The sequence below is a fragment of the Lonchura striata genome, chromosome 2 (assembly GCF_050655825.1).
Source record: "Lonchura striata isolate lonStrDom1 chromosome 2, ASM5065582v1, whole genome shotgun sequence".
NCBI lineage: Eukaryota > Metazoa > Chordata > Aves > Passeriformes > Estrildidae > Lonchura > Lonchura striata.
Window position 1 is genome coordinate 121,809,664 of NC_140704.1, and position 15,263 is coordinate 121,824,926.

At 45.5% G+C, this 15,263-nt stretch overlaps 1 protein-coding gene and 1 long non-coding RNA gene across 3 annotated transcripts in view; one reads left to right on the top strand and one right to left on the bottom strand.

Annotated features, from left to right (window-relative positions):
- The window catches only part of LOC110484736 (uncharacterized), a 60,461-nt gene that overhangs the window by 9,497 nt on the left and 35,701 nt on the right, over window positions 1-15,263 (top strand). The window lies entirely within an intron of this gene.
- The window catches only part of CYP7B1 (cytochrome P450 family 7 subfamily B member 1), a 131,218-nt gene that overhangs the window by 6,603 nt on the left and 109,352 nt on the right, over window positions 1-15,263 (bottom strand). Inside the window, exons 4-5 of the mRNA XM_021555623.3 lie at window positions 14,614-14,820; window positions 3,815-3,993 (exon numbers count right to left, since the gene is read on the bottom strand). Coding sequence (XP_021411298.2) covers window positions 3,815-3,993; window positions 14,614-14,820 — 386 coding nt within the window. The remainder of the gene's footprint in view (window positions 1-3,814; window positions 3,994-14,613; window positions 14,821-15,263) is intronic.

Sequence of the window (15,263 nt, forward strand, 5' to 3'; positions counted from 1 at the left end):
ATTGTAATTAGATTTTGACCGCTTTGTAGCAGGGACAATGAACCTCAGTGGAAGGACAATTTTCTTGTAAAGCATCATATGCATTCAGTGTGGTACATACATCATGAATAAGGATAATCTGCCAAATTCTGCAAATGCCTATGAATAAATTAATGCATTGCACCGATTTTGCTCTTGCAAGCCAGAAAAAAATCCATCCTTCTTTTGCATGGAATGGTGCAGATTATTTGGAAAATTCAACTCTTTGCAGTCAGTTTTCCTTTCAGTTGGAGATGGTTGCTGCTTAATTTGCCACATCTTACCTCCAAGTATTTTGCAGCAGAAGCTGTGAGCAAAGCAGGACAATGCCAGTGAGTGACCATTATAAAGAGGGTGTTTTCAAGTAGGGCTTGAGGTCACACTTGTAACCTACATTCCATAAATTGAACATATTTCTGACTATTTTTGAGTAGCAGGATCCCTGTTTAGAGATAATTTGTGTTTTTGAATGAAGGAGATCTGGCATCCTCACTCAGTCAATGGCAAATTAACCACTTACAAAACCCTCCTGCATGCTTTGAATAAAAATGACAGGCACTTCTTGCTTATGGTCACTCATTAGCATTTGTCCTGCTTTGCATACATCTGCTATAGCAGCAGCCATTTGGAGCTGGCTGGGAACAAGTCAGTCAGACAGAAACCGACCTCAACTGATTAAAAAACCCCACACCACCATTAAAAATACACTGATACTGATCTACTAATTTGATTAAAGGCTCTGAAAATCATGAACTCCAGGTCTTGCTGTTGAGAAACAAATGTCAGGGGAGGTGGTCAGTGAGAAAGGGAACAAATATTAGGTGCACTGGAGGGGATGCAACTTTGGGTGCTGAAGAGCAAAAGCTTATTTCACTAAATGGCAGAGGCCTGGATTTTCCACAAATATAAAGGCGATTCTATGTCTGCTTCCACTGACAAGTAATTCTTTTCAGTCTCCCCGAACACCCCAGCTAAAAGGAAGCACGCCTTTATTTTTTTCTGCCAGGAAGTTATTGCTTCATTTGGAGCAGCACAGTAACAAATGAAAGCCCAGAATGCCATAAGATTTACTTCCTGAATTTTAAATCCCGCTGGTCTAAAAAAGCACTGCTGAATATGAACTGCAGTATCTTAAAAACTCAACCCAGAGCTCTTCACTTTGCTCAAACGTATTCACAAGGTGCACTTCTGGTGTCTGGAAGAATACAAGAACTGTGCTATTGAACACACAGACACACTGGGTGAGACCTTATGCTTTCTTTGTCATATTAAGAGCTTTCTGAGAGTTGCAATTGCTTTTAACAAAAGAACTATTTGCTGTCTGAGGAATAGGGAAAACAGAAAACAAGTGTGAGACAGGAATGCAGCCAATGACAATGACATCAAACTCAGTGCTGCTGAAGCCCCTTGGGTTGAGTAGTCTTTCCTTAAAAGCTAGTTCACTGACTAAATAAAGACTAATTTTTAAAAATTATGGAATTTTCAGCCATGCACAAGGTCTCCTGAAAGAGACATGGTTGCTGACAGCAAGGAGAAAGGTCAGGATGCTGAGCGAAAGCAAGGAATGAAGTTCTGTGTGGATGAGCTGCTACAAGTATTATGAAAACTGAGCAATCTCCTGTGATTGATCTAAGTCTCCTTCTGTCACATGCTGTATTTAGCTTTGTTTGGGAAGTCACCATAGAGGATTTCCTGCAGGGTTTTCTGATATTTAGTCTTACAGGTTTTGCAGAGTTCATTTACTGAGCTCTATAACTAGCTGAGTTATAATTTAGGGTTTCACTTACACAATTTATAGAAGATGGACTAATTTATTTAGACCTTAATGGGTGGAGAAAGAGGTCAGAAATATATGCTTACACTTACACAATATGGTGCCAAAGCACAAGATAGCATGAACTTAAATTTATGTATCCAGGAGAAAAAGCATTGCTACAAAATTATCTCATCAAGCTGCCTGTTTTCCCAGGAAAAGTTTTCCCTAAATACATGACAAGCTCAAGACTGCACCTTTCAAAAAATTCATTCTCCATCTCTATCTGATCCTCAGTAGTTATTGTTGAAAGCACACTGCATATTTTAAGAACCAAACAGAACAGTGATTTCCCCACTTTTCGAGAGGGGCCCATGTGCTGAAATCAATGTACTGCAATGTGTGGATTGCTCATTCACTATCAAAAAGATAAAATATATGAACTAAAGCTGTACTGTGAAAGCTGAGCGGAGCTGATACTAAGCAGATATATTCAAGCAATGGAAATATGGTAATATATTCCGGCAATTATTGGATAAGGGAGGAGATCAGTTTCCACACTGATGCTTTTGGTCTAGGACCTAAACAAACAGATGGACTTTTGACAAATCAATAACATTCTCCAAAATAAAGTGTTAAGGATAAAAAAAAAAAAAAAAAAGCTTATTTGTTAGCTGTTATCTATCCTTTTTAAGGATAAAAATATTAATCAACTATTTGCCAATAGATGAATTATTTTTAAAACCCTGATTTTCTCTGTAGGCTTTATCTTAATTTTTGGGTGGGGACAGCTAGCAGAGCACCCCAGAATGTAATTTTCATTCTTGTGGCTCCAATGTTCATCACAGTGACTATACCTTACTCCTCCTGACTCCAACATGCTCCACACCTCCTCTCACTGAGGCTGGCAGAGCTCCTACACAACGAAATGCTGTCCTGCACCAACGAGGCACTTGAATCTCATATTTTCTTTGCAAGCTCTCATCTTCAAATTCCTGAAAGGGAGAGCTTCACGGAGCAATGTCTCTAACACAGGCTTCCTATAAACATGTAAAAAACTTAGTTCCTTTCTTCTTTGGCTCAAATGCCGAGGATGGAAATCAGCATGGCTGGGAGACAGCCATTTGCTTAGGAAAATAGGGGTGAGGAATGGATGAAGTACAAGCTCTTCCCTCTCAGGCAGACGAGCTGTTTAGCAGACTCAGCGTGCACCCTCGCTCTTTCTTCTTCTTCCTCTGTGGCACCCTGGGCTGGGGACAGCAATCTGGGGAGCAACCTAGCCGAGAGGAGGACTATTGCATTTGCATGCAGGTGGTGAACTTCTGAAGCTGTATTACAGCTGAGGCAGGGTGGATTAATTTTGAGTCTTTGATATTCATTAACTTGAGCGTCAGAGAAAAATACAAGGAGATGACACAATTACCCTCCGAGCTTCACTGCAGAGCAACAGCTTTACAGTCTCAAGTCCACAACACTCTAATTGATCAAGAAGGGGTGAATCCCTACGAAGGGAGGTGAAAAAGCATAAGGCTCAAGTAAGACACTGCTATTATAGGGCTTCAGAGAGTCAATGATGCTTTGCGGGCACTTAGCTAAATGGCCCACATTATTTGCTATTTAAACCACCTTCTATTATTCAGCCCTCCTTGGGTATCAAATGATCCACTGCCAAACAAAGCCCACATTTAGCCTAAAGTTTATGGTAGTCAATGTGCAATTGTCAATTCCTTTGAAAGCAGTGCAGTCAGTCTCATCACCATATTTCTCTCTTCAGGCCATGAATCCTTTGACCTGCAGGGTCCTAGAAAATACATCTGAAACTAGGAAGATTTGTTCCACAAGAAAGAACAGCAGTGAAAAAAAAACAAAAACACAAAAAACCCCCACAAAAAAACAAAACAAAAAAACAAACAAAAAACCCACAAAAAAAACCCCAAAAAAAAAACCAAAAAAAAAACCAAAAAAACCAACCCACAGACCACAAAAGGCTTGACTGCTTCGATGTGCCTGGAGTAAGAAGAGTAGCACCAGCTGAATGTTTACCTTAGGATCTTCATAGACCTCAGGGTCCATGTGCAAAATCTGCGGGTAAAGGGCTATCCAGTCTCCTTTCCTCAAAACGACTTCTTGATTCCCTTCTAGCTTGAGAACAAAATCCTCTTGGCTGATGCGGATGTTCATGGAGGACGAGCACATTCTTAAACTCTCGTTTAAGGCACTCTCTGCAATTAAACAAAAAGGGGGGAGGGGGAAGCATCAGAAATATGGGAGATGACTGGAAGTTATACATGGCTACAGCTGCTGATTCTCCAGGAGTTTAGTAGGGCAGGCTAAAGGGAAAAAAAGAAAGGAAAAAAACATACAAACAAAACCAAACATAAAGCAGAGACCAGAAGGAGGCAATACACAACCCCGCAGGGCTGGGTGGGGTGGGGCAGTCAGGGATGCTGAACCTCCCGAAGTGATACTCCCTGATGGTGATGAGAAATCCTGTCGGTTGTAAGCAGCACCAGGTTTTGGGTGGAAAGTCATTATTCAGGCATCCTGTTGAAAACAACGCAATCAAACTACATGAACGGTTTATGAATCTACATATATTTTGGCGGTTGCAAACAAGTACCAGTGAAAGCATCCATGGAGCTGTTTAGCTTGCTTTTTGAAAGATGTTGGATTTAATGGTAGGACTATACATTAGAAATCATTCTGCTTGTTAATTCTGTAGTCATTCTGAGAATTTTTAAATGCATTTTCTTTTCAATTGCACTATGCTGCCAAATTATAGTGTCTGTTGTGGTCAGAGTGAATGAAAGCAATTCATTATTTGCCTAGTAATTTTAAGAGAGAAAGACACTTCTAATTGGCCTAGAGGAAACAAAACATAGTCCTTTCAGGTTTGGGGAACGCAAGATTTCTGTCTCCACCATCACATCCTGGAAGGCTCCAGAAGCTGAATGTCCTTGCTTTCCCAGTGGCCTTCACCTTTTGCTCCTAGCACGACAGATTTTATGGCTAATTTCCGGCAATTTATCCTGGCAGTTTGAGGAGGAATTCCTTTGGGAATAATATGCATAATTTGCATAAATCATTCTGATAGCATGTATATCAGCATGTAGCTCCTGTCTAGGGCTGCATCTCTCACTTTGTAATCAAAACTGACTATTTTTCCACCAGTGTGTATGGGCACTGTTATATGTGACTTGATTCCTTCTAATCATTAGTGTGAAAAATAGCCTAAAATAGGGTTTCATTTGCATGTAATAATCCATTTGTGTCTGCCTCTATGTTTTGTGATATCAAATAAGCCTTCTCTAAGTGTTCACCAAGGCACTGCAATTGCTGCACCCAAAAGGTTCGTTTATTAGAGACAGTAGCTACCCAGTATAGATGCCTCTGAAAAAAATAATAACAAACGTTCTTTCACTAAAAATTAAATCTAGTGCAGCATGCATAGCAAATAAAGTGGCTCTGGATGTTTTCTTGCAGGAGGTTTTTCCTTAAGCATGCATTTGTCTAAAGAAATGAGGCTGCGGTCAGCTTTGTGTGGCCAGTGCTGTGATTCAATGTGACGTACAGTGAGTCTGTGCATATTCTTTTGGACTGCCTTCGTTACTATAATCAGGCAGAGTCAAATCGGCTTGTTGGTGACGAAGCCAGAAAAGAACCCTGGTTCCAGAAGATGGCCTCTACTGCGGATAGCCACAAGGCACCTGACACGATAGATTTCAACTGGCAGCGCTCTGGCAACAAAACTTTACGCGGTACAAAGGAAGGGTCCAGCCTCAGCTCCAGACTGCCTTCAACCTGCAGAAAATGAAGCTGGTATCTTTGTACCAGTCCACCATTTGGAAATGGTGTTGACATATGTGGAGACAGCAGAAATCAAATGAGGAAGAGGGAAGGAGGAAAAAAAAAAGCGAAATAATTTTATATAAAGTGCCACAGCAAAATAGCAGCACGTTTAACCACCCAAGCAATGCGGTCACTTCCTATCGGTGGACATCCTCCCAGAAAGCGTGGCAGTCCCTGCCCGCTGCCGGATCTCAAATGACAATTGGGCAGCATATCTTATGCAGAAGTTAATCACAATAATGGAGCACAAAGTGTGGCTTAGCGGTCAGATCGTAAATGACAAATCTGTTTTACCTTCCAGTACCAGTTATGTGTGGAAGGCGAGCTTGGCTCTCGCTCTGAGCGATCATGCCGATAATCATTAGATGACAAAAGTAATGAGTCACATTATGATCAACAAAGGAGAATGGAGCTTATATGGCTTTGCAGGCTCACATTAAAAAAATAGACAGTCAGCTTTCCACAAATGCCAGAGCTATACATTGAGAGGAATGACAACTGCACAATAAAACTGCAGCCTTTACTTGCAGTTGTCATAGTTCAGCAGACACCAGCCATCGCCGCTGACAGACCAGCTGGGTAGCTTGGGAGGCCTTCCATTCTGCACCGTGAGGTACAGTAAATTATCCAGCATGGTAGAGCAACATCTGTTTCTGTGCTTGTGCCGAACAAACAAGGCAATTTAAAGCATACCAAGGGATAACCAAGCAGCAAATGAACATGACCCTCATTTTTTCCCCCCTTCTTACACACATGAGATGCTAAACTTCACTGTGCAAGCACTACATAAAGAAGCCAGGCTGTTGTTTGATAAGGTGTTGTCAGAGAGATTTTACATCTTTTCTAGAGAGAGAAGGAGGGGGAAGACAGAGATATATCTCATAGTATTGTTATTCTTAGAATCCTCCCACTTCTCTCTTCATTTCTCTTATACTAAAGCTAGCACTTAGCTTCCAATTCATTCTAGACATTTTTTTTTAAAAAACTGTTTCAATATACTTATAAATATTCAGTCTTTAAACCCTAATTTGCTATACTTAGTTCACATGCCTTCAAGCATTTGTCTTCCAATTTCCACTGAATAAATGCGTACTAATGAGAAATAGAGCAAGCTGCTGAGGCAAAGCTGGGTGACTTGAGCCTGGCCTGCCACCAGCTTGTGATAGGCAGGCAAATTGAGTTAAAATGAAAAGTCTTGTCAGCTGAAATACAACATGGTAGCCAAACAGCAAGCTGTCAATCATCCAGCCAAAACAAGGGACTGCAGGTAATAAAAGGTCATTGCGAATCATAAGTGCATTTGGCTTTCACAGGCAAGTTAATTTTAATTAAACATGATCTCTATCTGTAAATGTTTTATAAAACTTATTGTGCAGTAATGGATTGTTAATTTTACATTAACACAGAGCAGGTAACGGGGTGCAATAATTATTAGAGTGTATTGTAGGAAAATAGTTATTGAGTATGCAAATATTTGGGGGGGTCATTTACCCACAGGCATCAGGGTGTGCCAACACAAACGATCATCTGAAAAAAGTATATTTGCATGTTACTCAGACCTAAATGGTACTGCCCAGCCCATTCCAGAAAAATATATTTATTCCCTTTCAATTCAACCACTGATTTTAATGCTTAGCATTTGTGTTATGACTACACACTCTGTATTAGCTCTTTTTGGGTCCCTACCCTTTCTTGTGTACAAAACAATTTTTCAAGCTGTGCTCTTTTTGCAGGAATATCTGGGATTCAGCAATGACCTGGGGCAAGAATACTTCACCATATAAATGAATGGACTAATATTAAATAAACGAACTGACTAAACATGCCTAGCATTAAACATGCACTAAGTACATCTCTGATTTACCCTCGGCATTTCCATTATAGCCAGTTTAACTGACAGACCATTTTCATTTGTCCTTTACATATTAGAGCTCTGTTGTGAGCCATAATGTCTAACAATCTATGTTACTCTATGCACACAAATACACACGTTTGGATTTTGGGTCTGTACTGTGTTACGCAGAAAATACAAAGGGTTCTGCCCCAGAAATACCATCAGAAGAAGATAATCAGGGCCAAAATTTGCTAGTTTGATTTTGGGTTGAATGTGTTTTGCATTTTGGTTTTGTTTGTTTGGTTTGGTTTTTTTTATAATAAAATAATAATGTACCTGAGCTTAGAATTTAGAAGTAAATCAGGCCATGTTGTTCCCTAGACCCAACAATCTGACCATAACAACAATGCTCTTCCAGAGAAAGACTTTTAGCAATTTGTGCTTCTTCTCTGTAGCATGAAGAATCAAAAAGACTCTTGTTACAGCAGGCCAAAAAGAGGACGGGGAATCAGAGCACTTAAAACAGGAGAATGAGATGACAAGGTGATGAACATGCAAGCATCCCACCTGGTCTGCCTCATTTGAGAGCAGGGACACAATCCCAGTTTCCTATGCTCTGGGTTGGTACAGAGGGAATGGAAAGAGGAAAAACTCAGTCTTGGAGGTTTGGGGTCAGTGGCCTTCCTGCAAGAGGGGAGGTCTTGGCGTGCAAGCAGTGCAATTTGGGACCTTTGTCCTTCCTACACATTTATTAACAAAACATCCATTTCCACTGAAGCATGACTCTTAATTCTCTCATGGTACAGATTTTTTTCTATATTATTATTTTATGGGACAGTATCCAGCCCTTTATGACTTAAGTGCCAGAAGAATTGAAATCTAGCTTCTGTTCATATCACATTATGTTTAACATGATTATGAAATTTAACAAAAGTGTTACAAGAATACTACAAAGTAGGATGTGGCACTTCCCTCTCAACGCATAAATCAAATGCTACCAAGGTACTTCAAGATTTCAAGAAGCAGAAGAATGACACAGTTAATGTTTTCAAACTGTTCATACTGTTTTGCACCAGATGGTTTTAGTGAACTACATGGTTTTAATTTCTTATTCCTACACTTTTAGGGAGCCTTTTTTTTCCCTCTTTTTTTCACTGGCCATTCCCATCTCAGTCTATAAATATAAACTAAGTTATCTTCTGATCTTCTTGATGCTTGCTAACTTACTTATTGGTGTATGCTAGCTCTGATGTGAAGTAGTTTTACTTGTGCTCCTTAGAAGTCCATTAAATGCTTAGAAAATCAAGTTACTCACCAGAATTGTCATCCAATACCTCCTCTACTTCAAAAACATTCTCTATTGGTTAGAGATAAATCTGCATCAAAACAGCCATGACTCCGGATAGAACCAACTTAGTAGACTCACTGAGGGAAGAGTAGGCTCCTCTTGCACGGTTGGGGTGTAGGGAGGCAGAGATCTCTGAAGCTTGCTCTTGGGGGAAGAGGTTTATTGGAGAATTCAGGGATGCCCAGGCCTCGTGCTCTCAGGCATAGCACGTGGCTGGGCTTAGGAGGACGGGGGAGGGGAGAGAGAAACGGAGGGTTTAGGAGAGGGGAAGCCCCAGAGGGGGAGGAAGTCCAAGAGAGGGAGGAAGTCCAAGAGAGGAGAGGGCCAAGAGAGGGAGGAAATCCAAGAGGCCGGATGGCCGCTCGGAGCCCCCTTTTCAGGGGTTCCTAGGTGGGCTGGGACAAGGCATGGGCCAATGGGGTTACAGACTGCGATGCTTCAGGGGCAGGTACAGAGGTGCGGGATGAACCACAATCTCTTGCGGGGTGGGATGGAAGAGTCCATTTCACTCCATGATTCATCCAAGGGTAGAAGTGACATCCGGCTAGCTAAAATAACAACCATATCTATCTATCCTCTGCAACAATTGCCCCTTTTCGTTAAACTTTTGAAAAGGTAAATACAGACTTAATTACTATTTTTGCACAACTTGGGGTACATAACCTATTGCTAATGAAACTACACTTATTACTCTAAAAACAATCAAGCTTACATTACAGAGTTCCTTCAGCCAAGATGCAGAGCTCAAACCTTCAGATAAACTGTTTAGCTAGATTATTAATTGTAATCAAGGTGGCGTTTATTTCTTTACTGATTGAGCATTTTAACCATTTGAATACTTCAGTCAAATGGAAGAATTTAACTGAGGTAGTGTTATTAAAACCTTTTGGGGAAGGTTCTATAATTGACTAGGTTGAAAAAGTCTATTAGAGCTTTGTATCAGTTAGAGATATGGTATCAGAGCTTGCAGTCTTGGCCAAAGTTACCCAGGCATTTGTCTTTGGTTAACCTATAGGTGAAATCTCAATACAAAAATTTGAAATAAGAGAACAAATGTAACAACAAGGGTACAAAATTAACATGCATGTGAAAACAAATGTCCATAGTCTTGAGTTGTTTTTGGCAGGTAGTTTTCATCTCGTCTTAGCACAGTTCAAATCTGAGCGCCTGCTTCTTGGTTTGCACCTGCAAAGTCATTGCCACTGGTGAGGGCACTGCCAGATTTTGGTGTATGGTAAGGCTTTACATTCTTTGCCGGGATCCATCTGAGTCCTTCACCTGTAGAGACACAAGCAAACCCTCTCTCCCATGTTACGAGGTTGCATGGGCTTTCTATTTGTCCTGTGACTGAGGTCTTGATCAAGACTTTTATTTTTACTTTTTTGTTGTTCAGAAAGTGTCTGTAAATGGGCATGTCAGGCTGTCCTATACAGCAATTTGAAAGATTGTATGCATATGGGGCTTTGTTGAAGCTATTTTGGGGTGTGGCCTTATATATTCCCCTTTTCTGTTTTAATAAGCTGCTTTCTAGGGTTTTAGATGTCTTTTCTATGGTACCCCCCAACAGCTGGTAACCATAGGAGAAAGGGAAGCAACTATCTCCTGCCGCTACTAGGAATTCTGTCTTGTCCAGAGATGGGACAGCTGTCCACTCTCTGGGACTATGAGGCTTGGATATATGCCTGTCCATCAGTTGGAGGCCATCGATGATCCCCTGAGCATCCTGGGAAACTGAGGCAGCAGGGGTGGTACTGGTAGGGCTAGCACAGTTCTCCGTGGATCCTGTACTCGTCAAAGCAGCTGCCAGGTGCTGTTCCTCTTTCCCTGGCTGCATGCTAAGCTGTGAATTAGATGCAGCAGCTGGTAACAGCTGGGGCAGAGGGGCAGGAGTGGAGACTGTCAGCAAAGGCTCATGGGAGAAACCTGAGGATGTGGAGGGCTCTCTCCAAGCTGAGGCTGCAGCTGTGGAATGTGGATGCAGCCTAGGAGAGGAAGTGGGGGCATCCAGGGGCTGTAGGGGCGGCGGTGGGGTGACGAGAACTACTTGTTGCGCGGCTAGCCGGAGTTCCGGGCGGGCACCCGGCACGGAGGGCTTTAACGGCAAACCCGGAAGCGACTCGAAATTCCCCGGCAGCGGCGGTGGAACTCCTTCTGGCGGCTCCGGGGGTCCTGCCGGCGCCGCTGCTGAGCTCGGGGGTTCTGGCTGATCGCACATCGCGGCACGGGCGGCGTGGGGATCAGCAGGCTCCATCGGCAGCGCGGCAGAGGCGGCGGGAACCGGCCAGACCGGGGGCACCGCGAACCGCGCATTCGCGGGGCGTACCACGTGGTCCGCCGGCCGAACCAAGATGGCGGCCGCGTCTGCCGCCCCGCCGGAGCCGTCTGATGTTGGGCCCGCACCGCGGGGGGGTTGCCGGGAGGCGGGGGGTGGTGGGGTCGCGGCACGGGGCGCGGCGGGAGTGGCAGGCTCTATCGGCGGCGCGGCAGAGGCGACGGGGACCGGCCGGGCCGGGGGCACCGCGAACTGCGCATGCGCGGGGCGCACCACGTGGTCCGCCGGCCGAACCAAGATGGCGGCCGCGTCTGCCGCCCCGCCGGAGCATGCTGACGATGGGGACGTTCCGCGGGGGGGTTTGCGGGGGGCGGGGGGTGGCGGGGTCGCGGCGCGGGGACCCGGGGTGTCCCCCCACGGCCGGGGCTCGGGCTGGGGTGGGCGCACCGGGCTTCCCGGTGCTTCCTGTCGCACGTCCGGGATTGGGGGCGTGGCCAAGCGCCCTCCCGGCGCGGGCAGCGGCGGCAAGGCAGCGGCGGCGGTGATCGCCGGATCGAGCGTTTGTAGAAACGCGGCGAAGGCGCTTTGTAAGGAGCCAACGAAAGTAGCAACAGCCGCTGCTAGGGGGGTTTCGGGGGGAGCCGGGGCGGGCACAAGCCCCGCGGCCAGTGGGGGGGGCGGGGTGGCCGCGGGGGCCGGGACAGGAGCGGCGGCCGCGGGGGGTGGGGCGGGGCCGGGGCTGATCGCGGCGGGGGCGGGAGGGGCGGGGGCGGCCGCGGCGGGGGCGGGAGGGGCGGGGGCGGCCGCGGCGGGGGCCGCCGAGCCCGGCGGCAGGCGGCGCGGCGCGGGGATCGGGGGGGTGCGGGGGGTGGTCGCGGGGGCCGGCGCAGCCGCGGCGGTTGGGGGTGGGCTCGCGGTCGCGGTAAAAGCGGCAGGGGTGGAAGCGGCCGCGGGGGCCGGCGGCAGGCGGCGCGGCGCGGGGGTTGGGTGGGGGGTCGCAGGGGCCGGGGCGGGGGCGGCGGGCACCGCGTCACTCAGAGGGGCGGCCGCGGCGGGAGGGGGAGGGGTCGCGGCCGCGGCGGTTGCGGCCGGGGCCGCGGCGGGAGGGGGAGGGGCGGGGCGGAAGGGGATCGCGGCGCGGCCGTCAGCAGCCGCGCGGGCCGGCCACATGGCCGGGACCGGCTTTCGCGGAACGAACAATTCGGCCACAGCTCTAAAAGCTGGGAGTAACCTGCAAGCAACGGCGTCTCTCCTGGAAATCTCAATAAAAAGCTTATCACCTACTGAGTCCCAGAATTCTTTGGTAAAGGCGGCTGATCGATCCGCATGAGGGAAGTGGGGCAGGACCCATTCCAAAAGGGATTTTAACTCTTTCTTAGGCAAACTACTGTTATAACTACGTAAAAGATGGTTCAATTGTTTGTAGAGATCTCTATCTTGGGTAGAGTGGGATTGTCCCATATTTTAGACCTGTGTAGCTCACCTCAAATTCGCAAAAGCAGAGATCCTCTCCTCAGGACTCTGCACAGGTCCCCTCAGAGCTCCGGGCGTCTCTCCGGACGGCTTTTCCGTGCTCGGGACCTTCAGACCTCCCCCCTCGGGGCTTCCAGCGCAGGCAGTGCTAGGCAGTGCTCGGTGCGCTCTCTTAACGTGGCCACGTGCCACCAGCTCACAGCTCCTTGCTCGGGCAGTCCCAAGAGCTCCAAAAGCCAGCTATTTACAGGCGATGGTGCTCGAGGGTAAAATGCCTCGGCAAACTTTAAAGAGATAAGGCTTCTACGTTGCTTAGCAACGACAGCCTGTGCTCAGAGCGAAGAGGAGGCTATCACAGGTAATTACCGTGCATGGAGGTGTCGACATTCGTGGGTTCCTTTTTCCGCCCCACGTTGGGCGCCAGTTGAGGGAAGAGTAGGCTCCTCTTGCACGGTTGGGGTGTAGGGAGGCAGAGATCTCTGAAGCTTGCTCTTGGGGGAAGAGGTTTATTGGAGAATTCAGGGATGCCCAGGCCTCGTGCTCTCAGGCATAGCACGTGGCTGGGCTTAGGAGGACGGGGGAGGGGAGAGAGAAACGGAGGGTTTAGGAGAGGGGAAGCCCCAGAGGGGGAGGAAGTCCAAGAGAGGGAGGAAGTCCAAGAGAGGAGAGGGCCAAGAGAGGGAGGAAATCCAAGAGGCCGGATGGCCGCTCGGAGCCCCCTTTTCAGGGGTTCCTAGGTGGGCTGGGACAAGGCATGGGCCAATGGGGTTACAGACTGCGATGCTTCAGGGGCAGGTACAGAGGTGCGGGATGAACCACAATCTCTTGCGGGGTGGGATGGAAGAGTCCATTTCACTCCATGATTCATCCAAGGGTAGAAGTGACATCCGGCTAGCTAAAATAACAACCATATCTATCTATCCTCTGCAACAACTCACGATATGCAAGATTAATATTAATGCTCTAACACAAAGGAAATGGATTGGACTCAATTTTATATTTGTAGTAATCAAATCAAGTTTGCACACAGATTCTTGAAATGTGCCACATCGGATGATCTTGGAGAATGGCTGCTATTACAAGGATCCAAACTAGGCACAGAATGCACTGCTCCACCATCATCCCTTGACACAGCTTTGTTTAAGAGTGGAGCATCAATTCAGGTCATGAGCTACCAAGATCTATGTACATGAGCTTGTTTTGAACAGAGGATTTGTTTTGATATTTAAAAACAGATGATTATTTAACCTTTAATCTTTTATTCTGCTGTTGTCTGCCCTTGTAACACTACTTGTGGAGACTCACAGATGATTAAAAGTTAGGTACCTACCTGTCTTTCATCTCTTGGGTTATTTTCACCATTTCTCTTGCCAGTGTCTATGCACTACCAAATGAAGTGAAACCAAGAGTTGATGCTCTACAGCTCCTGATTCAAACAGCATTCAGTGACCATTGGCAAGGGTCTCCCTTTGAGCCCTGGATCCAGAACTGGAAGATATGTAGCTCCCTTAAAACTCCCTCTTTTGAATAAAGTACTGAAAACATAATTTATCCTCTGCAAATTTTTATCTTCTTATATTTTATTTGGAGGCATTGCCCAACAGAAGCCTGCTTTAGAAGCTTTTTCTGTTTTGTTAAAGAGAGAAAGAAATTAAGAAATTGCTTGCAGATAAAATACATTTGCAGTTTAAATACACAATCCCACTTTAATTTCAGAAAAGGGTCCTTCTTGGCAGTACCATACAGAAGTATTTGAAATGCATTAACACTTCGGCAGATGCTCAGAATCAAACAACTTAATAGGCATCAACTTTTTTTCAAATAATTGCAAAGCTTCGATTTAGCCTTTTGCATACCTTGCATAGTTAATTACCTAGGCTTTAATGTTTACATGCAATGAGAGTATCTACAGCTATAAACTACATAATTTATAATTGATGTAAATGGGTGTTATTATGTCAATTAGGCAGCTGTGTCCTCCACCTTCTCAGTAAACAGAAATGAGTGATAAACCAAGTTTGCCGGGAGAGCCCCTCTCCTCTTCCTAACAGATAAAAATAAATTACCTAGGTAGACCAGGTTGTCCAATTGTTCTCTGGTGAGGTGGATGTTATATGTGGGCCCTCTCTTTTGACCTGTTGACTGCAGCAAATGGTCAATCTCGTCACGCACCGCTGCAAGAGCTTCTGGGTGCCGCAGAAGATAATACATGGCCCAGAATGTAGCTGGAATCGTGTTTCCCACAGAGGCCCACAGGAAGGCAAAATGATGTGCTGGGAGAAAATAAGTGAAAAGGAAGATTAATAGCGTTTATTACACTGATTAGATTTGCAGTGTGCTAATTAAAAGATGTTAGGACACAGACCCAGCCAAGGATCAGTGAATGCTAATGAGGACCAATAGGCTTCTGAAGTCTAATTTTCTGCTTAATGAGAATAGTTTGAAATGTAATGTCGGGGGGGTGGGGGGAATAAGGGGAGGAAATGAAGCTCAGTTATAATCTTTCTCATTATCACCATTAAGTATCTTGTTTTACCACCTCAGCACAAAAAAAAAATCAATTATCATAGAGGGTTGTTTCAGAGTAAAACATTTTATCATTAGCCAATTAGAAAGAACATAAAAAAATTTCAAGGTCGCCATTTTGCCTTTTTATTTCAAAGGTCTATAGTAAATTATTTTATTTTAGACAAGCAATCATTCATAAGTTTCCTAC